Here is a 26481-nt window from a genome sequence, read left to right as displayed (position 1 = left end):
TCCCCTCTTCTCCATCACCCATGTGAGATTTCTGCATGTGGGACTAGATTCGGTCAGGCTTGGGGTACTTGGTGTAAGAGTTACGTGAACCACTCTTGATTTCAACAATTAAAGTGATTCAGCCCAATTGGCTCAGGAGAAGGAAGCCTTTTCCGTCAGCATAACCAGGGTATCACAGTATCGCATGTGCTACCAAGCACCAGTGGGAGGTCATTGTGTTTAGCTGATGATTTAAAAAAATGCATATTGAGATTTTGCCAGGAGAAAAAAAAATACTGGTTTAATTTGAGTGAATTTTAATATAATATAGTTATGGATTCTGAGAACTGATGAGGCCATTCATGTAATAAATCTTTTATTTGCTTTGGAACAAATAATCCTTTGGTGTGATGTTTATTGTCTTTTCATTTTAGTTGTGATTTAAGCCAAGGCAAAATGCTCTGCCCAACATGCTTCTTCAGTTAGACAGACCCTGTCTCCTTTAAAATGCATTTTGTATAAAATGGACTACGTCACATGTAATAAATTTTGGCATTTTAATGGAAACATTATAGAGAAAATAGTTAACAATCTGCTTTAATTTCAAATTTTCTCTTTCATACAGTAAGGCAGTATCTTGGTAAAATGTGCAAAATGCATTGGGATTTAATTATGATGGCAATTTGTCCCAAAACAAGGTTAAGCCAGACTGTCAATATTCAGAAAAAGGTGTTAGGGGGTTGGCAGTGAGGGTAGGATGATAGTGGCTTGATGTTCCTGGGTTCTGAGTGCCACGTGGACCATAGTAGAATTACAAGCCCTGGGCACTTACTTGCTAGTCAGTAGAAGGATGAATGTTCCTGGGGGAAAGACAGAGCCTATACACTCCAGTGGGACCATCCCCACATGAGAACTGATAGACAAAGAAAAAAACTGGGAATCATTTTTTTTTTCGTGTCTGTCCACTGCATCCAATTCATTCATTAATTTATTGCTGCAACAGATACTTCAGTCCCATTGTGCTAAGTACTAGAGATATAAAGGTAAGCAAAAATAAGCAGGATTCCTGCCTTAAGAAGATTATAGGCTATGAGAGAGAAACACAGTCATCAAGGAATGACACAAATGTATGTACAAGGACAACTGTGTCAAGAACTTTGATGGAGGGCGCCTGGGTGGCTCAGTTGGTTAAGCGACTGCCTTCGGCTCAGGTCATGATCCTGGAGTCCTGGAATCGAGTCCCATATCGGGCTCCCTGCTCAGCAGGGAGTCTGCTTCTCCCTCTGACCCTCTTCCCTCTTGTGCTCTCTGTCTCTCATTCTCTCTCTTAAATAAATAAAATCTTAAAAAAAAAAAAAGAACTTTGATGGAGAGATCCCTGGTGCCAGGTGAGTGTACAGGAGGGGTATTTCATGTGATCTAGGGCCGTGGTGGTAGTAGTCTTAGAAAACCTTACCTGGGAAGCCCCAACAGAGCTGGAAACAGGGCAGGGAGGATGACATAGTGTGGATTATTCCAGGCAGAAGGAAAAGTATACATAGACCCTTAAGGATGTGTTAGCATAATGGGTCCAAGGAAGCCAAGGTGACTCAGTGTGATTGTAGAGCAGGCAGGGAAAGTGCCTGAGATGGGCACTTCCATGGGAGAGGCAGGTGGGCCCTTTTGGGTTTGTAGTGACAGATCTGGTCTTACTTTCTAAATTTTTATCAGGAAGCCAAAGTGTGACATGGGTCAGATCTAAATTCTGCAGTGATTGCCTTTGCTTGAAATGTGGAGAATGTGCTGGAAGGGAAAGGGAGTACATTTGTGGAGGCCAGCTAAGAGGAGGGGTTTGGAACAGGATGGCAGTATTGGAGGAGAGGCGTGCTTATCCTGGCACCTGGCTTAGTCTGGCAGTGAGAAAACCAAGCTCTAGGTTTACTCTTCATGGACTGAGGGTCCTGTAGGAGACAGGCTGAAATCATGTATTTGGGAAACCTCCAGAGTAGTGGTGATAGATGTGACCAATAGGAATTCAATCTGTAAGTTGGTTGAAAGACGGGGATGAAGTTGAGATGAAACCCAAAAGGGCTTATGAGCATTAATTTGTCAAACATAGTTTACACCAAACACAATGTTGGTTGGGTGTGGATTTGTCCCACAGCTTTTTTTATTGCAAGCCATACTTTACGAGCATAATGATCATTAAAAAAATCTATGTTTCTTGGGACTTAAAAAAAGAAATATGTTTTTGGTATACAGCAAGTTGCCTTGAGCAGGTTGAAATGAAAGCCTTTTCAAGCAAAGGCCATATTGAGGCCTCTGCTCGGCTAATGAGGCAGTTGAACCTGCCAGTCAGAATGGGTCTCAAATTTAGTGTCAGTGATTCCTGGGACTGCCCTGGGTCATGGTGTCCAGTAGACTTCCCATATTATTCCCACCACTACATTGCTCCAGCATGACTTCCCTGAGCTATTGCTGTGAGCCCTCAGACGATTCATTTAGCCTTACTTGACTGCCTCATGCTTAAAATGGCAGGCACCCAGGTCTTGCAGTGTCTTTCATCTCAAGGATACTTGATTCACCTCAAGATACTTGACAAGGATCTTTCATTTCTTAGAGCTCTATGCTGTGCTTGATATGCCTGCATATTCTTCTGGATCACTGAGAACTTTCTCAGGGAACATTCACCGTCATGGTTTCTGGTCTTAATAAGAAAGAGTTCATTCCTTATCAACACCATTTTTTCCCTGAGAAAATCTTTTTTTTTTTTTAAAGATTTTATTTATTTGAGAGAGAGAGACAGAGAACACGAGAGGGAAGAGGGTCAGAGGTAGAAGCAGACTCCCTGCTGAGCAGGGAGCCCGATGTGGGACTTGATCCTGGGACTCCAGGATCATGACCTGAGCCGAAGGCAGTCACCTAACCAACTGAGCCACCCAGGCGCCCTCCCTGAGAAAATCTTAAGCTTGTTTCTGAAAACCCACTGCAGCCCCGTGAAGGCATCTTGCAACTTCTCTCCCAATATACTTCAATCAGCAAATGAATGAATATACAATTATTGAGCACCCGTTGTGTGCTCTACATTGTGTCCAGGATTTTCGTTCACTTAAGTGTCAGACACCCTTGTAAGGCAAAGGTTATGTTCAGTATTATATGAAAAGGAGTCAGAGGCTCACAGAGGTTAACTTTCCCAAAGCCACCTAGCAAAAAGAAGGTGGCAGAATTTTGTCAAACCCAAGACTTCTGATTCTATGCCCAAGACTCCTCCCACCTTAAATTGGTAAACAAGCTGGCTTTAGATGGCTCATGGACAATGAAAGAAAAAACTTTGAATCACATGATGGGAAAGTTGTTTTCTTTTCATTTCCCTCTCAAACATCCCGATTAGTCAAGTAGAAAATGTGTTTGGTGTTAAAGTGGCTTTAGCATGTGTTGAATATTTGCTAATCTCCCTTTTTAACAAAGAGAGCTAGTCTCAGGCTTAACACCGTCAACACTCAAATCTTAGCAAGAATTTAATAAAATTATTTTGATTTTGTCTTCTATTTTTGGAACAGCATATTGGTTTCCTTATGGTGGTGATATAAAGCTGTCTTTTAAGGAAGAAAATTACAGGAAAAGTAAAAAAATGTTGAATAAATTATATTGTATGGGCATAATAATGATAAAAAATCAGGAAAGTATATCCATCTGAATGAAGCTAGGAACTATTCCATTGATTTAAACTGCCTCCTTTGCTCCCAGGACACATAGGGCTTCATGTGATCATTGAGGCACTAAGTTCTAAATGTGTTCATTGTTGATGTGTTTTCCTGGGAAACATACAGAAGCGATTATAATGGAAACTATCCTTGTCGCTTGAACCATTGAGTCATTCTCAATTAAGTTTAAATTTTATAACCCAAATCAACCCAAACTAGTAATGGAGTCTTAAAACCTAGGAAAAATATGTAAGTTTATTGCAAAAGATAATATCCCATTTAAAACAGTTTAGAAATTTACAAAACCTTACATTGGTACATAGTCTTTAAGAAGGTGCTCTATAGATGAGCTGGTATGAAGTTCCAAGTATAGTGAGTACCTATTTTTTTTAACTACAGAGAAAGCAGCTACATAAACTCCTGCAACTGAAGTTGATGTATTGGTCTTTTACCCTTCAATTTTATAAAAGTAATTTTTGTTAAATTAATATCTCTCATAAAACCATATAACCTCAAGTACAGCATTTCTATAGGATATCATAGTAGATGTTACATAATATTTTACGAAGAAGTGATTTCACATGTTAGGTGAGTAGAGGTTTGGCATATGGAACTGTGTGTTGTTTGAAACATAGAGATGATCATTTGTGTTCAGCAGGAAGTTGTTTACTGAACCCATTTCCCTCCTATTTAAAATGTTCAATATTCAGAAGAGACCCCGTTCTCGATTTAGGTTGGTGGCCTGAGCAGTGCTGTGTTGTGCTTTGGTATAGAATTATCATAGCCTCATTTGTTGTTGTTTTGTTGTTGTTGTTGTTTTCAAAATGTCAACATTTTCCAACCCCAGTTTCATTTAATTCGGTTGAGGATTTATCTCAGGTCCCCAACTCAGTGTTGTAAGTGTATGACAAGGTGAGCTTCATTATCCAAGAGGTAGATTATTCTTTTTGTGTGAGTTACCTCAGATACCTCTTCATCATTCCAGGCTAACTCTGGCAAGTGATCCCGCTCAGCTCTGGGTCATTCTGCATTCCGCTCATTTTGATGTTGGAATGTGCACAGAGCTTATAAAGTAGGTAGAGTAGGTATTTATATCTCCATTCAAGAGTGGAGACACAGGTCCTGAAAATTTAAGCAATTTGCCAAGGTTAGTGTAATAGACTGTTCTGTTGCCTGGGTCTCTTAATTCTAGGAACAGGATTATTTTCATTCTAGCATGCTACCCGAGAATATAAATTAATTTGGAAATTAGCATAAGCAAAGCAAATTAAGATGGAAGCTCTACTATGAGAAAAATTGTATAAGAGATCCCAAATGATCTTGTGTTATTGGATTATCCTCTGTGCTGTTCTTTTCCACTGTTGGGGCCAACTGAGAGTTGATTGTGTGGATACAGAGAGATCTGTGGCTTTTAGCCAGTGGTAGCATATCTTATTGAAATGTGACTTCTTAAGTATAAGAAGTGTATTTATCTTAATTCCAACTTAGTGTTATGTATTCCGGTCTCATTTTGTGGGTTTAAACATTACACTAGAAACAGAATGAGAACATCTTGAATGACATTCCAAGACTTAAATAGTACAAGCTGAGACTCTGCCAAATTTCCCTCTTGCTCCCACTGAAATAGCTTTGTGCACTGCAGCACGGTGACAGGGAAAGGTGACGCTGTCGGAGTGGTTTGTTCAGTTAGTCTCAATTTGCAGTGGGGTACATACATCCCACGTGCACTCTGTAGACTCTAACTCAGACACCTGATCTTCAGCAAAGGGGATTATGAAATGCCTTCTTCACTGAATGCTTGTTGAGCTTTAGGATCCCTTTTCTAAGCATCATCAATGCAACCACAGGCTGGTAGAGAATTTAATGCAAAGGATACAAGCCTTTCCAACCTACCCCTTATCCCCAAGAGTATGTAGCAATTAATTCTATTACTTTAGTTGTTTGTTCAGCCATGCAAGTTTGACTGGACCCACATGTATGAGGGTCTTGCCAAAAGAATGAGTCAGACTTCAAAAGAATTCAGACTTTGGGAAGGAAAGGTCTTTAATACAAAAATGGAAAAAAATATATCCTCATCCCCAGTCCTGATGCTTCTTCAATCAGGTGACCATCACGTGGTCATCACAAAGGGAGATTGTAAAGATTAATATACCTTGGAACCTATCTACAAGGCTGTTACTGGGATGAATGAACAAGAACCAGTGTTGTGTTTTATCTTAGTCTTATGTTACTGGTAAGATGAAATGGACAGACAGCTACTTAAATACTGCAGGGACACTAACTGTGGAATCTTAAAGTTCAAGCCCAAACCAGGTCCCACCCATTTGCCGACAGGTCTCAGGCCCCAGGCTGAGAACATGATGGTTTAAGGTAGGCCCTGCAGTAGTTACAACTGCAGGATAGCCATACCACCAAGTTCCTTATACCCTGCTGTAACCTCACTCTGCCACAGACTGTAAAGCTTACACAGCATGAGATGACACATCCTTGATTTGGGATCTAAGGGCTAATTAAAAATGAAAATGACCCAACCCACCAGGTAATCTTGAATTTTTATGCCCTACCTACTTCTGTTGTGCTTCTATATGCCAATATCTTAGAAAACTGCCAGTTTATGTATCTAATTTTTTTCTGGGGTATCTGCTTATAATGCTCCTCTATCTTCCTGTTATTCACAGTATTTGTTTTTCTTTTGGGATGATAAACCCAGGATGAGAAGGAAGTGTTTAGCATCATGGAGGTGTTGGAAAATGTGATAGGGTTTTGCTCATGGTGGGAACCTAGACTCTCAAACAAGGATGTGGCCTGGTCATGTGTGACAGCCACCTAGGCAAGTGGTCACTCTAGGGTCCATGAAGTCCTCAGCAAGCAGCGTCACTCATTCAGGTGAGATTAGTGGTCAGGTGTCCAGCAGCAGCTAAACTAGCCCTGAGTCTTCCCCATTTCACAAGTTGAATGGCTAACCACCTGGGGCCTGTGCTAAGAAGTAGAGAAGGCCTGAGGGCAGTGGTTTTCCCACGTTGGGGAGGTATCAGGGGAGGGCAAAGGGAATGGACCCAACAAGCTCAGATCCACCAGAAGCATTTCTTCTTCACTTTCTTGGTTTTCCTCCTTAAGTCCTGTTTCTCAGGGACTGGGGTTTCTGCTGGGGACTTTGGTGGGGGAAATGTCTCCTCCACTGGTTCTGCTTCCTCCAGACTCTGTAGAACTTCATGGAACCTGCCTTCCTGTTGCCGAAAATCATATTCTACACTGAAAAACAGAGAGGAGAAGGGAGGAAAGTAAATTCAAATCAGCACATACTGATTTAGCATCACCGAGTGTCCAACTGACATGGAGGAGCATAGGCTTTGAGATCAAGCCCCACATGCTTAGGTACCTACTGACCTTGGGAAGATGGTGCCAGCCCTCTCAACCTCCAGTTCCTCATGGATGAACTGGCACCTGAAATGCCTTCCTTTTGGGGATGCACTTAAGTCTAAATGAGACGTATAATATGACAGCCTGATAGTAGGTGTTCAGTAAATATTGCTCCAATCTCTCTCGCACATTTATTTAATGTTAAGTGTTAATTCTTTTTATACATTTTGCACAAAACTGCCTCATTATAGAAGATTTAAATAATATAGATGAATATACAATAAAACTGACAACTCAGTTTCCTCATCAATGAAATGGACACAATAGCAGCAACAATCTCAAAAGCTGTCTTTGGAGTTAATACGTATATTAACCAAGTGAGAGAATACAAAGGAAGTACTTAGAGCAGTACCTGGCAGGTAGTAAGCCTTCCATATTTGGTTGCTCCTATTAGTGTTGTTATTATTATCATCATTACCATTATTACCACTAATAAATTATGTCTTGCTCTTTGCCTTGCTTCTCAACTTAACAATGTGGCTTGGAGAGCTTTCCATATACACTTACCTCATAGTATTCCTCCATGTAGACATATTTAAATACTTTCCTTTAATGGGCATTTCTTAATCTCCATTTTTTCTTTGCTATTTTATTTGTGTGTTTTGGAGTCATTAATGTACAGACTCCATTGTGTTATCCGTAAGGTAAACATGATGCACTTGGGGACCGGGTGTTCCCAGAGGTTGAGAGAGTCAGAGGTCAGGAAGTACAGAAGCTCTGGCTTGTTCATAGTGGGTGCTCACAGTGGGTACTCACACTTCCCATGCCCTTGAGGGCTTGAGAATCAGGCCTGCAGGTGTGTCAGGGTTTGTCAGCTTGACTCATAACTCTGACTCAGTTTTCCCAGAGGCTGGAGAGCCAGGCCAGAAAGAATGAATCCTGCAGATGTCCCCAAAGGCTGTGCATGGGTTCTCTCTGCCCTTAATTGTCCACTTTCCTCCCTAGGAGATTTACTTATGGAGGAGTTTTCACTGCCGAGGTGATTATAAAAAGACTCTTAAACTCTTAGCTGTGTTTTCACCTGGTTTCATTCTAGGGGCCTCAGATGGCCCAAGATGAGTAACCAGTGTAGGAGTGTGGAGAGTGGAGGAAATGCAGAGTCGCAGAAACAGTGTATTCTCCTTGCTTGGGTAAGGAGTGAAATGAAATGCTTTATATGGAAGACAGAAGTCCCCTACATTGGTTTGTGGTGTGGCAGGACATTTTTATCCCTTTCTACCCAGCAAGGGATAAGAAGGAGCTATCATTAAACGGACACTTGTCCTTATCTACTGTCCCCATGTCACCTCACAGAGACCCAGGATCAGAGTAAGTGCTGCTGGAAAGGCAAATCATGATTGTCACACATGACTAATGAAGCCCCCCAATGGGCATTCCAAGATGGAAGAAGCTAAAGAGTCAGAAAAGCCAGATAGCATGTTTTGTAGCCAGACCGATGGGGTGTCAGTGCTTAGGGAGCATTGGGAAGATGTTTCTGTATTTTTGATAAGCTTCACCCAGACTTCTTCTCCTTGGTGTCATCCTTTCTTTTTACATTCCTCCTTGGTCTCTTCTATAGGGACATACTCCTGGCTGGATCACCTATATAATGGCTGTGTTTTTCAAAGCAAAGTTCCACAACTGATTAGCTGTGAGTTCTTGGGGAAGTCATTTCTCATTTTTTTTTTAAGCCACAGTGTCCTCATCGGCAAAATGAGCATGGTACCTACTCATAGGATTTCAGTGAAGTTTAAAGGATATACATGTACAACACTCAGCTCAGAACAAGGCACCAAGTATTCAGCCAGTCATTCAACAAATATTTATTGAGTATCACCCATGTGCGAGACCTAGCACCTATGCTAGGTGCTAGGGAAGGAACGGTAGACAGATAGACATTATTTCTGGCCTCCTGGTCCTGGTAATCCAATGGCTCTGTGTCTTAGGTAAATTCCACTCAACATCAAAAGCAATTAGGGACATTTTAGCCAAAGCCAGGGATTTGCCAGGTCACTGAACAGAGGCATCCACAAACTCAAACACTGAGGCTTTCACTTCCAGGATGCACTTTCCAGCGCTGCACTCTTCTTTGTCTCTGGACATGGGATGAATTTTTGTCTGTACAACCTGCACCTCACTCTCCCCAGTAGAAACTTAAGGAGATGGCTTCAGAGGCTGGGTAACAGTTGGTCTCCAACAACCTCTGCATTGCTTCAAGGAAAGCATTTAAAGCAGTAAGTTGCAAACTCTGATTCTTACCCCCACTAGCACTAATTCACAGATAGGGGACATCCACATTCACAGTTCTGCTACCTCCTAAAATATTCCTAGCCTTCCCCCCAAGGCACAAAAATAGCCTCTATCCTAGAGCACCATATAGAGCCCTAGAAAGTGGGTACCTCCTGCTCATTCTCAGAATTTCCTGTGCTTTCTGGTATAGGATAGTCCATCCATCTATCCAATCAGCCAGATAGCCAGGCAACCATCCATTTATCCATCTGTCCGTCCATCCATCCATCCATCCATCCATCCATCCATCCATCCATCCATCCATCCTATCTACCATCTAGCCATCCAGCCAGCCGACCAGCCGGCCAACCAGCCATTTATCCTGCTCTGGGCCTGACACTGTACTCAGTTGTAGGGACTAATAGTAAGATAGTAAGATGTGGATACTGCTCTCATGGATCTTACATCCCAGCACGTGAGATGGATGATTAAACTAACAATTGCTTTACAAATTGCTTTGTATTTATCTCAGCTACCCCTACCTTCCAGCTGTTCATGCATACACCTCTACCAAATTATATGAACATACACATAAACTGGCCTCCTTCTTTATATGTAACTTTTCTCTGACTTCACCATTCAAACAAACAAATGACAACAACAACAAACCACTTGAGTTTGTTAAGATTCACAATAGTGTCCCAATACCAATTAGAAAAAAATAATGCTCTGGGGGATTCCAGAATATGTATAGAACTGGCATACCTGGGGAGAGAAGAGCCAGGAAACAGAATGTTAACTCTGCCTCATCATCACAATTTAAAGTTCAGCCCAATATAGAGAGTAGAACAGGGGCTCTCAAGGGGAACACTCCTGGGTTTGAACAGAGGATATACCACTTACTGGCTGGGTGACCTTGGGCAAGTTGCTACTCTTTCTGAGACTCAGTTGAAAGCGGGGATTATAAAGCTACCTCACTGGGTAGTTGTGCAGATGGGACACAATAACAGGTGAAATGTCCTCATGTAGGATATGGTGTCTGCCCACCCCACTCTTCAGTAAGTCTTTTGTCTTCCTATCTTAGGGACTGAACCATACCTCCTCACTCATACCTTTAGCTCTTCAGTAATTGTACATCTTGTCAGCAACATCACTCTTCACTCCTCCCCTCCATATACATTCAAGGAAGAATACACTCTTTATGTTTCTATGGAAACACCACAGGTTCCATTATAATCATTAGGGCTTAGGAAGCTCCCCACCCCCCTCCTGCAACTGTCCCCACTGGTCTTGACAATTTAAAGGGATTGAAAGTGACTTTCTTTTCAAGGCCAGGCAAATAGCAGAGTATAGGGAAGCATGTACACTTTGGAAAGAAATTGATTAATGTTTTTTAGGCCAAAGCAATTTATTAACATAAAGGAAAATTGTCACTTTTCTTCTTATTCATCCATTTGACAAACTACTGTTTAGTTTGGAGGGGAGGAGAGGGAGTATATTTTGTTTTGGTAGCAGCTGCCTTATAAATAGTCAGGGGGCAGTGCCCTCTCTCATCTGTTTTCATTTTGAAATAAAATTTGGTAAGAATTCAAATAAATTCTTAGCAGAGGATTCTTTATAGATTCTGGGGAGTGACTGTCTGCCTTGGGCTTGGTATCAAGGTAGAACACCAGTAACTTTTCCAACCTCACCTCCACTTCTTATTTTCCTCTTAATCTCCCTACCCTGACACCCTTAACATTTTCTGCCACTCATATTCCATAGGGAGGAGAGAGGTGTTGAGTGCTTAGCTTGTGCAGAGCTCTGCTCACAACTTGCGGCAAACACTGGTCAAGAAGTTGTTGCAGTATAGGCTTTAGGCCTGGAACCATTGAGATAGTCCAGAGGTTAGTCCTCTGTGAGGTTAGTCCTCTGAAGATGCATGGAATACCTAACACCTGGTTCAGGGGTGCCCAATTCACTGGAGAGTCTTAGAGACCTTTCTGCCCGAGATGCCTGTGCACGGCACCACACTGCACTTAAAAAGTGAGCTGTGTGGGAAGCAGGAGTGGAAGAGAGCTTTTGGGTTTTCTTCTTGAGGGCACCTCACTAATCTAACTGACAGATCAATGTTTTCGCCATCGTGCTAGGTGAAAAGTTGAGGATGTTTTTCTAGGTAACTGGAAGGAGCGAGAAGCCTAAGTTGTGGCTTGTCTGGAATAAGAAATAGAGAAGAAAAAAGTAGATAAATACATAAGTATATAAGCAAACAACAGAGCCAGGTTCTAGATGCAGTATCTTGGCTGGGCAAACGGAAGTTGGGTGAGCCAGAAGGAGATAAAAGTTTATATAGAAACAAACAGTAGAAACGTCTTACTTTTAGATAGCACTTTCATATTGCAAACCTTTCAGATCTGTGTTTTTATTTTACCTGTACAATATCCCAGGAAGATGGGAAGATTGTTATCCCCATTTAACTGACAAAGGGGTTGGCAAAGGGAAGTCACATCATGAGTTATGATCAGAATCTAAGCCTGGTTTCCTGATTCCCAGTCCTTTGTTTTTCCTAAAGAGAGATCAAACGCTTTATCCCAGGGCTTGGCTATTACAGGAGGTCTTATTCTAAGAAAGAAAGAATGAGAATACGTGCAGAGTGTTAGGTGAGGACATTTAAGTGAATAATAATAACTCTAATGAGGAGGGGCGCCTGGGTGGCTCAGTTGTTAAGCATCTGCCTTCAGCTCAGGGCATGATCCCAGGGTCCTGGGATCGAGCCCTACATCGGGCTCCCCGCTCGGCGGGAAGCCTGCTTCTCCCTCTCCCACTCCCCCTGCTTGTGTTCCCTCTCTCACTGTGTCTCTCTCTGTCAAATAAATAAATAAAATCCTAAAAAAAAAAAAAATAACAGTAATGAGGAGAAGTAGGAAGGTGGGGAGGAAGAGGAAGTGGAGAGACAGGAGGGGTGGCAGGAAGACAGGGAGAACTACCACTACTCTCATTTATGAAGTTTCATCTGGATTATGGACACTATACTACAAGTTCAGTAATTCTCACGTGTCTCATGTAATTCTCACAACCCCATGAGATAGATATTAACTTCATTGTACACACGAGGAAACTGAGGCAAGGGGAGGTTAACTATTCTGTTAAGAGCACACACTAGTAAGCGACAGGGCCAGGATTTGTGTGCCTACACTGTCCAGCTCCAAAGCTTGTATACTAAGGTATACTGTGCTGAAAGGACCTAGTAGTCTCTAGCTGTGTGAGATCCTAGCTGCCAAATGTGATTGGCGGTGGGGGGGGGCGGTGAGGTGGTGCTGATCAAGGCCTGGTGTACCTTAATGACCTCACAACCCTCTGTGAAACTAGAGCAAACCCAGAGCTGGGGTGCATGGAGGGCACTTTATGACCCAGCTGACCAACCCACTTCATAATAGTGTTTCTAGCTTGCAGGGCAGTTCTGACCATGAGGCTGTGTTCCCAGAGAAGATGGGCACCCCGTTAAGAGGAAGCTTACTCAAGGTCATATAGGGACCCAGCAATCTTGGGTCTACTGTAGGCTGCTGAGGTCTGTGGTGGGCTCTTTGCACTTCCTTCTTAGCAGGTGAGTCTTGCTCTTTTATAAAGAGAAATGGTGACAAGCCACTGCCATAAACCATACACTTCATGCAAGTTGGCTGAGACATTAATGATCCTCAGCATCTCCCTGAAGACAAAACATCTTCCAAACCCCTCTCCATCTCTTCATCATTTCTGTCAGAATGCTTCTGTGGCCCCTCTTGCCATAGAACCCAGGTGCACCACAGATTCATTGACCTCCTGCAACTTTCTTTTTCAAAGAATTAGCTGTAAGAATCAATGGAATTAATGAGGATAGTTTGGTTCCTCTCCACTTGGATAAATCACACCACTTTGGAAAGTGTCTTTGGGGAAGAATTACAGTCTGGGAAGGTAGGTGCTTTCGTTAGTTTGTTTTCTACCCCCCACCCAGCCTGGAAGGGATTTTGTTCCTAATGCTTCTATTGACCAATTTGCTCATTATTTATCGGGTATAATTTTAAGCTTCACAACTTCAGCTATTTTAAGTTGGCAAGTGTACCCCTTCTTCTAGGGCATCTGTCTGCTGACGAGTCCTCAGAGAATTGCAGGTTCCCTTCTTGATACATTAATAAGTAGGACCAAGCTGTAGAAATCTTCACTGCTGATTGCTGTCTATGAAAAAAAATCTGTGCCCTGCCTTCTGTAGCTCTGTTTCAAGAAGGTCTTTAGGTTAGGCCCTCAGAAATGGCAGGTCGTCTCAGAGAACTTTAGCATGTACATTCACTGGTTATGCAAAGTCAAAGGTAAGAGAGGTAGGCACAGGAAAATCTGGAAGCGGGATCAGTTTGAGCTCTGGCTGCATTAAATCTTGGACAAGTTGTTCATGTAACCCCTCTGAGTCTCAGTTTCCTCATCTGTACAGTGATACCAACAACCATACCCACATTTTAGGGTTGTTGGGAGTCCGAAATGAGATGATACATGTACAGTGTTTAGCAAAGTGCCTGGCACCGTGCCTGGTTCAACAAACAGTAATGATTGTTCCATTAACTTGATAGAGAAAGATTGGGTCATTCTGTGCCATGGCCTCTGTGCCAGCAGCCATCCATTTGCTATTCCTGTGAAATTCTAAACTCGATTGATTTTATATTTATGGTATGTTTCAGCCTCTTTAGCTCTTAATGCATTAAAATAGGTTTCATTTTTATTTCAGATAAATTGCTGATGCTATAAATCCTACTTTCTCCTTGCATTCTACGGAGAAGAAAGGGAAAAAGCTACTGAAAGAAATGGGGGCTAGAAGCAAATGTCTTGGGGATCTACCTTTCGGGGCTCAGAAAAATTTCCACATGTACTCCAAACTCTATGTCTGTTTCCTACAAAAGAGACAGCTTGAGCCATGCTTGGTGGCAGTTGTTTGGGGGGTGCTGGATGGGATTGCCATAATTTCCCTGTTCCAGCATTTGCAATAAACACTGCTCAGTCCATATTGAAATGTGGTGAGGGCTGCAAAGGCCTCTGGGATTACTAGAAAGAGCAGGTATGCTGTGTAATTTATAATTATTTTTCACTGCGGACTTCATCGCTGGCCAGAGGGAGGACTGTGGTTGGAAGGCGAAGCGTGTGCATTTCACCCAGCGCCACCCTGGCAGAGCATCAGAAGCAGACAAAAAGAAAATACTAAATAGTTTAAGTGGAAAGTGGGTTACTAAACCCCCAGGCCTGGGTACATATTGCACTTCTAGTAAAATAATGCCTTTTTCTCTAGTTAGGTGATAGCTTTAAGTGGCAGGCAAGGCCAGGACCCGGTGGTCAGAGAGCTTCACCACAGAAGGAAACTCAAGGGAGACACTCAGCGCCTCTGAGTGTGTAACCCTAGGTGGCTCATGTTAGTCTCCAGAGCCTCTTTCCTCAGTAAGGTGCAGGCCTGGCTTTTCTCCTGCAGGGCCCATGGCTGTAAGGCTTTGGCCTATGTTCCAGAGAGTCCCTTTCTGATGCGTTCTGAATATCAAAACTGTGAGGGAATAACACCGGAAACAATGGGAAAGCCGGTTGCTGGGTACAAAGGGAGGCGCTTGCAGCCAAATCTCCTTTTGAATATCCTTAACTTCTCTGTCTGGTTCGGAAGGAGTTGTAACAGTGGAAGAATCAATAATGGTGAAAAGGCAGCCTGTGGTCTGTGGAGCTTGAGGAAGTGAGGATGGTGGTGGAGGCTCCTGGCATTTGGTGTCATGCATATTACCTGGTTCAGGAGCATAGGGTGACTACACCTGTCTGGTGAAGAGGGGGTGGTGGTGCAGGGCAGCACTTTGCATACCCACCCTAACTGGTATTTGTGATTGCTCCTCCAGGACTTGCCAGAGGAGAGTTGCTAGCATTTGGGCTTTTGGCTTCGGAGCAGAATTGGGCTTTAATTGGTCTTAACCTTAATTGGAGGAGGATTGTCAGCAGGGATTGCCATTCCCTTCCTGATCTCAGATGAGGCCTGAGGAGCTGGGAGATGTGGCAGGAAGGAACAACTACAAGTGGATCCTCTAAGTAATGCATAATGCAAGCCTGGGCCCCAAAGTGGACTGGCAGAGACTCATTTTCCCTTCTCTTTGGAAACAGGAGGCCTCAAAAGTTTTGCTTTACTATATGAGCAAGGCCCCTGACCTCATCTTCCTTTCCTGTTGCATCCACTCTCACATGTACCCCCTTGTTAGGTCTGTGTATGACCACCTAACCCTATAATTAGTAGAAAGGTAAGTCATCTTTTCAATGATGCATTTAAAACAAAAACTATTTCCTGAGCTATTTTATTAGCAAGAATTTTCTTTTCATGGGCATGTAGGCTGGTTGTCACAAAAGTTTCTAGTAAATCAACTGCCATCTCTTCCTTTCAAGACCCTGATTTTGGGGTGTCTGGGTGGCTCAGTCATTAAGCCTCTGTCTGCCTTCGGCTCAGGTCATGATCCCAGGGTCCTGGGATGGAGCCCCGCATCGGGCTCCCTGCTCGACGGGCAGCCTGCTTCTCTCTCTCCACTGCTTGTACTCTCTTTCTCTCTCTCATGTGCTCTTTCTCTCTCTCTCAAATAAATACATAAAATCTTAAAAAAAAAAAAAGACCCTGATTTTACCTAATTGAATGTCTCTTAAGCTTTATTGGGATCAGAGCTTCCCAAAGAGCTTGCTGTAACTTCAGACTCCCATCCTTCACCCCACCCCCTGCTCCAGCAGGTTTGGGACTTTGTGAAGGCCAGCAACCAGGATTCAGATACCCAGGAGACTGCCATGCAGGTGATCCATGATCACCCTTTGAGAACATTAATTAAGGCCTGCATCTAAAATACAAACCCTCATGATGCCCTTGGTCGAGGGGAACCCGGCCATGTAGCATTCTGAGGACACCCCTCAAATAGGTCTGGCTTCTGAAGGCAGCATGGTGTGGAATCTAACTAGCAGGCCCTAGAACTGAGTCCCCATCTTGTCATTGCCACTTATGAGCTTCAGAGTAACTGTGCCTGTGCCTCACTTTCTCAGTCCCAATTGTCTAATCTGAGTATTGTGCAAGTACCTGAGCCTCACTTACTTCATCTGCAAAATGGGAGTATTTTTATCTGTCTCACATGATGGTGAGGATTAAATGTGAGAACAAAAGGTATTTATAATGACCTGTAATAATAGACTCTCTCTTCTTATTTCTTTCCCCTAATTTTCTTCCCAACAAATCTCTGCCCTCAGCTAGCTGTTATAATTGTAAAAATCATCAAAAAAAAAAAAAGTCAAATAAACTGACCTCCCATTAGATGTGAGTTGTTTATGAATCATGAGAGTTTAATCTGGCTATATTATTATTGCTGCTGAAACAAATCATCACAAATTTAGTGGTTTAAAACAACACAAATGGTACTCTTAGAACTCTGGAGATCAGAAGTCCCCCAGAACTGTAAATCACGGTGTCAGCAGAGCTGTGTTCCTTCTGGAGGCTCTGTGAGAGAGTCTGTCCCTTGCTTTTTCCACCTTTTAGAGGCTGTCCACATTCTTTGCTTATGATTTCCTCTCTGGAACCTGTTTCTGTTGTCACATCTCCTTCTCTGACTCTGCATTTCCTGCCTCCCTCTTCCTTTTTTAGGGATCCTTAGGATTAAATTGGGTCCTCCTGGACAATCCAGGCTACTCATCCCATCCCAAGATCCTTAACCACATCTGCAAAGTCCCTTTTGCCATGTAAGGTAACATATTCACATGTCCAGGAATTAGAATAGGGACATCTTTCAGGATCATTATTCTACTCACCACTCTGGGTTTTGATATTTTACCAAGAGAGACTGCAGATCTAATGTCTTAAACCCCTCTCCCAAAGAGATCACTGGGGCAGTTCAGATACCATAGACGGGAGATATTTATTTGAGCATGGAGGGAGTTTGTGGTTTGCCACAAATCAAACTTTGCCTTTCCAACCACAGCCGGTACAGAAGTACTGGGCAATAATGTTGGATGGCCGTGATGAACGAGGATCTCAATGTCCTGTGAAATTGCAACAAGCTGTCTGAGTCATCGAAGGAAGATTTGATTAGGTTCCATCTTGTTTAGAGTATGTAGCATTCCAGGTATTTGAAAGTCAACAATCTCTGTACTATATTCGGTTGTTGTTTGATTCGTTTCAAAAAATATCTACTGAGGACCTGCTGCATAGAAGCCTTCCTTCCCCAATAAGAACATTTGATTAATTAAGACCCTCCACTTCCCAACCAAGAGTAGGCTTTACTTTTGGGCAATCTAAATAACTCTCTCTAACCCACCACTGCTTTTTATCCTTGCCCCAGTCAATGTAGCCATTTCCTTTTTTGACAAATATCTACTGAGCTCCAACTGTGTACTAGACACTGGCCTTCAACTTTGAGATATTAGCCATCTGCTGAAGGAAAGAAACTCATCAACACTATGTTACAATGCAATAGGATAAATGGTATAGCAGAGGAACATGCATGCCATGGGGTTCCACCACAGGAAGGAATGTAAGGTTATCCAGAGGAACTAGTTTTAAGCTGCAAGAGGAAATTTCCAGACAAGACGGGGCAGAAAAGGCATTCCAGGAAATGAGGGAACTTATGCAAAGGCACCAAAGCATGATAGAACTCACAGTATTTGAAACTAGCCAGAGTTCTCTGTGGCTGAGGAGAAATAGGAGACCCAGCAGATGAGAAGGTTAGTATCACATTCAGAGGGCCCTGAAAAATTAGCTAAGTGCAGCAAAAGAAACTAGGACAAAATTGTTTAGCAGGGGAGTGACATGTTGAGATTTTACTTTTCAGGTAATTTAGCAATCTGTGTGGAGGATTACCTGGGATGGGGCAAAAGGGACCTATGGCAAAAAGATGAGGTAGTGTTCAAGTGACAAACGATGAAGGCCTTGACTGACCAGAGACAGAGGGGAAGAGGCCAAGGGGATGGATTTAGCAAGTAGGATTAGTAGCCAGTTTGATGTGTGCTGTGAAGGAGAAGAGTGAGGCATTGGGAACTAAGGTTTATGATGTCATGGTTAATGGTGTTGAGGAAAGTAAGAAATAATAGGAAGAAAATAAGGAGTGTGTTTTGATAAATGGTGAATTTGAGATGGCTTTGAGATACCAACATGGAAATATTTATAGGTAAACAGAGAAAGAGAGAGAGAGCAATCTCATGAAAAAGGTAGGGGAGGGTGGTGTCACAGAAATAAATTTAAAACCCATGAGTGCAGTGGAAACCATGACAAGAGGCTAAGGCTGAGAAGAGGAGGCAGGAGAGGGCTGCTCAGGTAGACCCACACACTCACAACAGCTCTTTTGCTGCTCTCTCCTCTCCAGAATCTTTGAAACCTTCCATGGCCAACCTCTCCCTTCACCCATCTCAAATGCTAAGTTTGCAGCTTGCTCTTTGTTAGCATTTCCTAAGCAACACACTTAGATGGGAGAAAAAAAAATTTTTTTTTTATGAGAACGAGACTTCCTATTCTTTTCCCTAAAACATCTGAGGCATTTTACAACTTAGACCAAGCAGATTTTTTTCTGGGATTTATGTCCAGAAAATAAATGCATGATTGGTGTAGCCAAAGACCTCCAAAGAGACTCCATGATTATTTTTTTAGAGTGACCATGAAGACAAAGTGCTGGAAAAGCAGAGAACAGGTGAGGGATGGAGGAGGGATGGGATGTAGAGGAACACAATAGCCTTGAGAAGAGGAAAGGGAGCTTATTCCCTAGGACAGCATCTCTCAAGCTTCATGGTTCATTCACCACCTTCCAGGCCTTTGTGAGACTCCCCACACCATCTGCACATTTACTTACTTTTTTTTCTCTCTCTCTAAACCAATTCACTTTTAAACTTGAACACTTATCCAAAACAAGTAATATCACTTTTGAAAGTGGAGACTTGCATCACTTGCAATGAATATATAGAGGGACTAGTTTTCAAGGTTAAAAACTTCAGTGAAAACTTTAAAACCCTCTGTTTGGATACTGTTGCTTGCCTATGGCTATGAACCTGAGAGCTGCTCTCTCTCGGAGAAGTGTGATAAGCAAGCATTGGAAAGGCTTTGAAGATATTCTAGTACCCAACTCAGATTTCCCCTGTTAGATAATCAGAGGAATTGAATTAGATTTAAAAAAAGGACAACCTTCTCACCAGGTAATTCAGTGTTACTTAATGTTGGTACCACAGGCAGCATTCACCCAACCCTTTGAGTAACTTGTCCTAGGATTAACACTAAAGAGAGGTGAGGAGAGTGGGGACTAAACAGCCTGAGACCAGCTTAAGGCATAGAGGCAATTCCCAAACTCTTCCCTTGGTACCTACGGTAGTCACCATTCCAAGGAGCCCATCCTCCCTGCTGTATGCAAGCCTCTGGGAACCCAGAGGGCTGTTCTTGGAGCAGGAAAAATGAATTGCATAGAACAAATGACCTCTTGATGGGAGCAAGTAGCACAGCCATAGCCTTTGGCTAATGAGGCCACTTGGAAAACTTTATGTGTTGCTAACTTAGCAGCAACATCTCCACAGAAGACCCAGCAGGCAACCTGTCAGGCACCCATGCGCTTTATGTACAGTGACAGGGACTGGGCCCATCCATCATCAGGGAGAGGGACTGCAGCTTAACAAGGCCTGAGGATGAGTATTTCACATTGCTTATTCATCAGTTTGTAAGATCTGACTTTCCAGGACACAACACAAGGTTTGAAGTCATTTGAAATGTTAAAAAAAAAACATGACAACTCTCATCTTCCCACTTTACTCTGACGGGGATGTTGTTCTGATCTCTTTGCTTTCATCAAATTAATTGCCCGTTCCTTCCCAATGGCTTAGATACAAGGCTGTAGATACCGTCTGGGAGAGCAGTCTGGCTTTGAATGGTAATAAGGGATGGACGCATACAATGGCTGTTCTTGGAAAACTGGAAAGGGATGAGTGTGTGTAAAGGTTTGCTAACCTGTGCAGGGGTGTAACTTAATTTAGAATGTTTGCTTGGGATGTTTGAAGTACATACTAGAAAAATGCAAACATTCTCAGACTTGTTGGAGGTCATAGTTTAGCCAAATATTGCCACTTTTAATTCAGCATAGAACATCAGAACGTCAGGACCAAAAGGCAACATAGCGACCATCTCATTAAAAGCCCTCACTTTTCAGATGAGGAAACTCAGAGGCCAGAAATGATTTGTTCAAGACCAGGCCATGAAACTCATAGTAGATTGGGAAATAACCCCTTGTCCTTTTTACTTACAGACCTCAATAAAAAGTCATCTTAAGATGGTAGAAAACACAGCATCCCCTGCTGAAAAAAAGAGATCATCCAAAATTTAAGTGGAAGTTCATTAAAAGTCATTCTTCTTGTTTACGATGAATAGTTTTTTGTCCTCCCTAAATATCTAGACATTCAATAGTTTTTGTCCTCGTAGTGATTAGGAAATTTGCTTACGATAGGAGATTAAAAAAAAAAAAGAGTAAAAAGGTAGGAAATTGATAAGACTGCCTATTTACATGTTCTAATACCACAGGCCTTTTCCAGGGCTCCCTTTTCTGAGGGGATATTTACACCGAGATAAAGGGCATTTCCTGTGAGTGGTTGTGAAACTTGTGTTAGTTGGTGTGAAAAGACATGGTCCCGTGATCCCCAAGCATAAGGAGTTGACAGTTCACTGAGAAAATGCCCGAGGCCCAAGGCCCTAAGTATAGGGGCCTCCTGACTTCCATTTCCAGCACCCCTCTGCCCCGCAATCCCTTGGTAGGATGAAATCCCAGGATTGCACTAGAGAGAAAGAGAGATTTTTTAGAAAGAAGACACACAACACAATCGGGCTTCAATTTGCTCAGGCTCTAGCTGCCTTTGTCCTCTGAGATAGAAAAGTAATAGCAAAAGCTCGACTGTATACTTTAGTCAAACAAAATTAGATGCCATCAACTGAAATGATGGCTTTTGACCACTTTTCTGCCATGCCACCGAAAGTGGACTGCCAGCTAAGGGGGCATTGCTCTTTCTAGTAATAACAGTAATAAGCCCTTGAATTTGTATAGAGGCTTGCAGTTGTATAAGACATTCGCAAAAATGAGCTGATTACTCCTCGTGGCAACTCCTACTAGGGATAATTGTCCCCACTCCACAGATGAGGCAACTGAGCCCCAGGCAGTTGAGCAGGCATCAGACTTGGGGATTTTGACTTCCAAGTTTAGCACACTTGCCACTATATGAGTTTTCCCATCTACCACTTACAAAAATCTACTTTAATGTAGCAACTTTACCCTCCGCTAGAAGGAAATGAGGTACTTAGTAATGAACACAAAGTGCTTAGCATAGTTCTTGACACATCCTACGGACGTGGCAGGTGATATTTACCATTGAGGAAGAGGCAGGGCAGTGGAATAATTATCACAGGGTTTGGGATCAGAAAGACCTGGATTTGAGTCCTGAGTCTGACCCCTCCTGCTCTCTGAAAATGTTTAATGCAAACTGGGTCACATGGCTTAGCTTCCCTGAGGACATTGACACCTGCCTCACAAGGTATAACTGTGAAATGAGATACAAATATGCACGCAGAGCTTAGCGCGGTGCCTACGCAGTAAGTGTAGGGCAATTAACGGGATTTGCTCATAGACCTTATTGTAAGGAAAGAAAGCAATGTCTGCCTTGGAACTAAATGTTAACATTTCATAGTTGAACACCTTGTTTTTGTTTTGTTTGTTTGTTTGTTTTTTAGGTTTCAGGTATTCAAAGGCCTCCTGTCTTTGCCTCTCTCTTGACTTTCTGTGTCTGAGTTTACGAGGGTGTTCTATGGCCCCCACAGCTTTCGTGCTCTACAGAGTAGGCCTTGGTTGTGGCCAGGTACCTGTATATGATGCACGCCGTGTTCTGGCAGGTACTGCAATTGTTGAGATCTTGACCAGTTCGATAAAAGTTGCGCCTGCAAGATAGAGCATTTCCTGGATGAATCTATGGGCAAAAGTGCCATGGGTTGCACACATTCTAGCTACTGGTTTCCTACAGCACAGCATTACCCCTCTTATCGGTAGCAATGCTCTGGAGTTGCATGGCAAATAAACAAGAAACCCACGATAATAGGACCTCATGTTTCTAGAGGGCTTTATAAATGTTTAAGCACTTTCATATCTGTTTTCTTCACACTGACGATAAGCCGGTGAGATGAGTCAGTTACTCTTACCTGCACCAATAGTTTAGGAAACTGAGGGATTTTGCAAATAGAAGGGAGATTATTAAAACCCCTGACCATTTCGTTCAGTGCATTTCTCCGTATCACCACGGTGCTTCTTTCTTATAAGGCAGTGTTGGGTCTGATTCATATCAGCAAATGCCAGTTAATTACTTCTTCCCTCTCCTACCCTTTTGTTGATTAGCTTTAGCCATTCCTTCTTCCCAGTCTTTAGGGGGCACTTTTTCAAAGGAAAGCATTCCATACCTAAACAAATCACTGCCTTCCCCTCCCCAGACTGGTGCTGAGTCACCCAGGAAACCATTCTGTGACTTTTTCTCTTTGCAGAATTGTGATCTCATTTCAGTACCTATTTAGTGGATCAGTGATGGACTGGCCGAATCCATCAAAGTGGTTAGTGCAGGGGAAGATCAACGGTAACCTCAAGCAAGTCCTTTGTTAACAAACACACAAATAACTAAAATCCTGTGCAAATACAGCAACATGCTAGAAGGATGGACTGGGGGAAGTAGCTGTGTGCTATCATCTTCTGCCATCATTTATTTACCAGCCCCCTCTTGTTGTAAAAATACTTTTTGACCCTGTTGTTTCACTGCCCTCCCTTTCTCCAGTCTGTTGATATTTGGAAACCAAAACAAATAGCAATGGAAATCCACCAAAGCCTAGAAATGAATGAAACCCACTCGGAACAAAGGGAGGCCATTGGTTATGATTTGGGGAAACCACAGAACCTCAAAGACTTTGGAGACATTTTATTAAGAGAAACCAGTGCTCTCTCTGCCCCTGTCCTGGCAAATGACTTAACCCAGTAGTTTTCAATTAAAAAAAAAAAAATCACCTTACCCTTCTGTGAGAGCTCGAGCTTTCTCCAAGTCTTGAATTACATTCAAAAGGACTTTAATTTTCTCTTGGTTCGAGTGCAGAGATTCCTCCACGGATTGCAGCCTGCCTTGGAGATCACAGAGTTCCCCCTGTGCCAGATGAATTGGATTAATCCCACCAGTCTCTCCGTTGTTCTGAAGTTTGGTCTCCCTTCTTGGAAGAGGAGATGGGAGGTGATTGCTTCCTGAACAGTTTTGAAACTCCATGGTGTCTGACTGGGTGGGGTTCTTTGCCATCTGCTCCTGGTGATTGTTACTCAATGAAGAACAGTCTGAAGCCCCTCCTGAATGGGCGGGCTGGCTGTGGGGGCCTGGTGAGGGGGAGCTGTGAGTCCGTGGAGGTGACGGAATACATGTTTCCTTTGACTGAGGTGACAGTGGGTCAAGGTCTTTGTCATCAGAGTTGTCTTTGGGCAAGAGCAATTCGGGTTTAAGTTTCCCTGTGCCTGGCACGTGGTTGGCATCGCTGGTGGCATCTAAGCAGGAAGGGGATCTTTCTGATTCTGATAGTGGCACTGTTCTCCCATCACCTGGACACACGTCAACCAGAGGATGGACGGAGTTGCTTATGTCACCTGACCTGTCTGAGCTGATAGTGGATTTTCTAGCTGCCCAGGTAGGACTCTGGTAAATATCATCTGGGACTTGAATGGTAGCAGTTGCTTTCTCTGAGGGCCTCCAAGTCCCTGCTTCCAAGCATACGCTAATAGGCCCATTGCTTTGCACCTTGGACATTCTAGGATGAAATGGGTGGGACACTTTGACTCTTCGAGGCCCATCCTCAAGATGCTGAGCCAACCTTAAGTAGGCAAGGTCCGAGGATACAATGTCCTGTTCTGAGAGGTTGCCGTTGACCTGGATGGCACTTTGGGATGCTGTTGGCATTTCTACCAGGGACTTGCTGGATGTGAGTCTCTTCCTTTTGAAAACTGGGAAATGCTTCCTGAGACTGGGGGAGGTTTGGATCGCAATGTTCCGAAAGCCCCCTGCCTTCTGGGACCTGGGGAAGGAGAGTGAGTAGGTGGGGAGGTGATGGTGCCTGGAGGCCTGAGTCTTGCCCATCACAGCTGGGTCCTCAGAAGCTTGGACGTCAACCTCATCTAGGCCAGGTGGAGTCTTACTGGTCCCATCTTCCTTGAAACGTACCTGCTGAGATTTGCTCCTGCGATGGTGAGGTTGTTTCACAAACTCCACTGACTCTAGGCTGTTACGCTTTAGAAGCACAGGCCGCACTTTCATATTTTGCTGGGCCATTGAGCCTCAGTTGGAAGGATTGGGACCATACACTTCTCCAGGGCACATTTCCTTAGGTCTTTGGAGCAGCATCTGATGATGGCATCTCAGACGTGGAGATCTGCCAGCCAGGATGAAGTGGTCCTCTCCTCTGTGTATGGGAAGCTCTGTTGGCCATTCCCAGCCAGTAGATTCTCCCTGGGAGCTATCCGTAATGCTCCCACTGCAGGTAAAATACTATTTCATTGTGGTGGTAATTGCCACTTAGATAAACAATGAGTTAGGCTAATCATTAAATATCTGATCTACTAAGAGAGCTGGTGGGCTGTTTATCAAGAGAGGCTGGCAGGCGGTTCTGATCCTGGAAGGAGCTTGCTGTCTTGAACAAAAAGACAACAAAAGTACCATTTAGGGGATAGCGCCAGACTCCCAGTGTGTGAATTCCAAAAGAAACCTGCTACGTCTGTAACATACGGCCTCCTTTCCCAGAGCATCAATTTCCACTGTAGAACTGTAGGAAACTTAAACACATCTTCTTTCCGGAGCATGTAAACAGGCGGGGAAATCAGTGACCTGGGGGCTGGCTTCTTGGAGGATACATGATGCCCCTAAGGGAACAGCCCCATTTGTGTCAATCACAAGTTCCTCCTTTGGGGCCATCGCTTTCTTTCATGCTGTTTCCCTGTTCGTCACAAAACCCAGTGGGGTGTGACCAGGATAGGATTGAGACATCCGAAGGCATTCAGAAGGCAGAATCACTGTTGGAATGTCTTGGCTGAAGTGCACATGTAGGCACAGTGAGCCCTGTTCGCAGCCTCTGGAAATCTGAGTGAGAACTGAGCCCACCGGGCCTGGGGGAAGGGGTCTGGGCCTGGCAGTCCTGCCAGCAAGCGAGGAGCGTCTGAAAGGGAAGAGAGAAAGGTTGCAACTGAGAACACAGTTTGGACTTGGGTTTCTCTCCAAATACCAGCACCCTGCCTGACCAAGTCCTTTAGGGTGGCTCTTCTAGGAGGAAGTCAGCTGCAGTGCCCCTCTTTCTGTTCCCCTAGTGAGCCAACCACCTTGTGGTCGCAAGACCTTGGAACAAAACGCCTGTCTGCCTAGACCATTTCCTCCTCCCACTCCCAGGCATCACACAGCAAACTCTTATTCATCTTTGAAGTCCCAGCTTATATGTCACTTCCTCAGGGAACCTTTCCAAGGACTCCTCCCTCATATACACCTTCAGTGCTAGACCACAGCAGGACCCTCCTGTGCCTTCTTGGCACATCCTTCATAACACAAACTACAGCTGTCCCGAAAGAATCATTTATTTAGTGTGTATTTTCCCCACTAACTTGTAGGCTCAGGATGACAGGGGCTGGAGCCTTTTTTTTTTTTTTTTAACTGCTTGGGTGTTTCCAGCCTGCTTCTAGGCTCACTTTGGATGTATAATGAGCATTTGTTGAGAGAGTGGATGGCTGAATAAAAGGCAGATCTCTTGGAAGCAAAGGAGGGCTGGGTATTGTGCAGAGGTCCTAGGGCATCCTGCCAGTGCAACAGGGTGGTAAGTTTCCTCTGCTTTGGCTGCAACATTTACTTAAGAACAAGATGTTCCTCTAATGTCTTCATTTTTTCAATTGCTTTCCAGGAGATGAATGTGTATAAAATTATCCATGGAAGGTGTACCTTGCAGTAAAAACAGTTACCATTTATTGAATACTTATTTTTACCATACTGAGGCCTTTACATGCATTAATCATAACAGCTCACATTTTCCAAGTGCTCACTAATGTGCCAGGTGCTGTTCTAGGCACTTTCCAAGCTATAACTCATTCATTCCCTGTCCTAGAGAGGTGGATGCTATCATTATCCCCATTTTACAGCTGAAGCTGAG

The 26481-nt window shown here is 43.4% G+C and overlaps 2 protein-coding genes across 2 annotated transcripts in view; one reads left to right on the top strand and one right to left on the bottom strand.

The window, feature by feature from the left end:
• The window catches only part of DOCK2 (dedicator of cytokinesis 2), a 407203-nt gene that overhangs the window by 193566 nt on the left and 187156 nt on the right, over positions 1 to 26481 (top strand). The gene's annotated exons all lie outside the window — the stretch shown is intronic.
• INSYN2B (inhibitory synaptic factor family member 2B) lies at positions 6728 to 24626 on the bottom strand. Its single transcript, XM_028102764.2, has 3 exons — positions 23335 to 24626; positions 22150 to 22224; positions 6728 to 6914 (listed from the first exon to the last, which is right to left on the bottom strand). The coding sequence occupies exons 1-3, from the start codon at positions 24624 to 24626 to the stop codon at positions 6728 to 6730; spliced, it is 1554 nt and encodes a 517-aa protein (XP_027958565.1).

This window comes from Eumetopias jubatus, unplaced genomic scaffold (assembly GCF_037043125.1).
Source record: "Eumetopias jubatus isolate StellerSeaLion01/CBP00866 unplaced genomic scaffold, mEumJub1_p1.0 scaffold_5, whole genome shotgun sequence".
Lineage (NCBI taxonomy): Eukaryota > Metazoa > Chordata > Mammalia > Carnivora > Otariidae > Eumetopias > Eumetopias jubatus.
This window is presented reverse-complemented; position numbering and strand designations above follow the sequence as displayed.

Excerpts from the sequence above, each read along its gene's own strand:
- INSYN2B (XM_028102764.2), bottom strand. The coding sequence starts at position 24,626 with ATGGCCCAGCAAAATATGAAAGTGCGGCCTGTGCTTCTAAAGCGTAAC. Across the intron at positions 22,225-23,334 it reads GCTCGAGCTCTCACAGAAGG|GCGCAACTTTTATCGAACTG; the intron begins GTAAGGTGATTT and ends TCTATCTTGCAG. Across the intron at positions 6,915-22,149 it reads ACGGCGTGCATCATATACAG|TGTAGAATATGATTTTCGGC; the intron begins GTACCTGGCCAC and ends TCTGTTTTTCAG.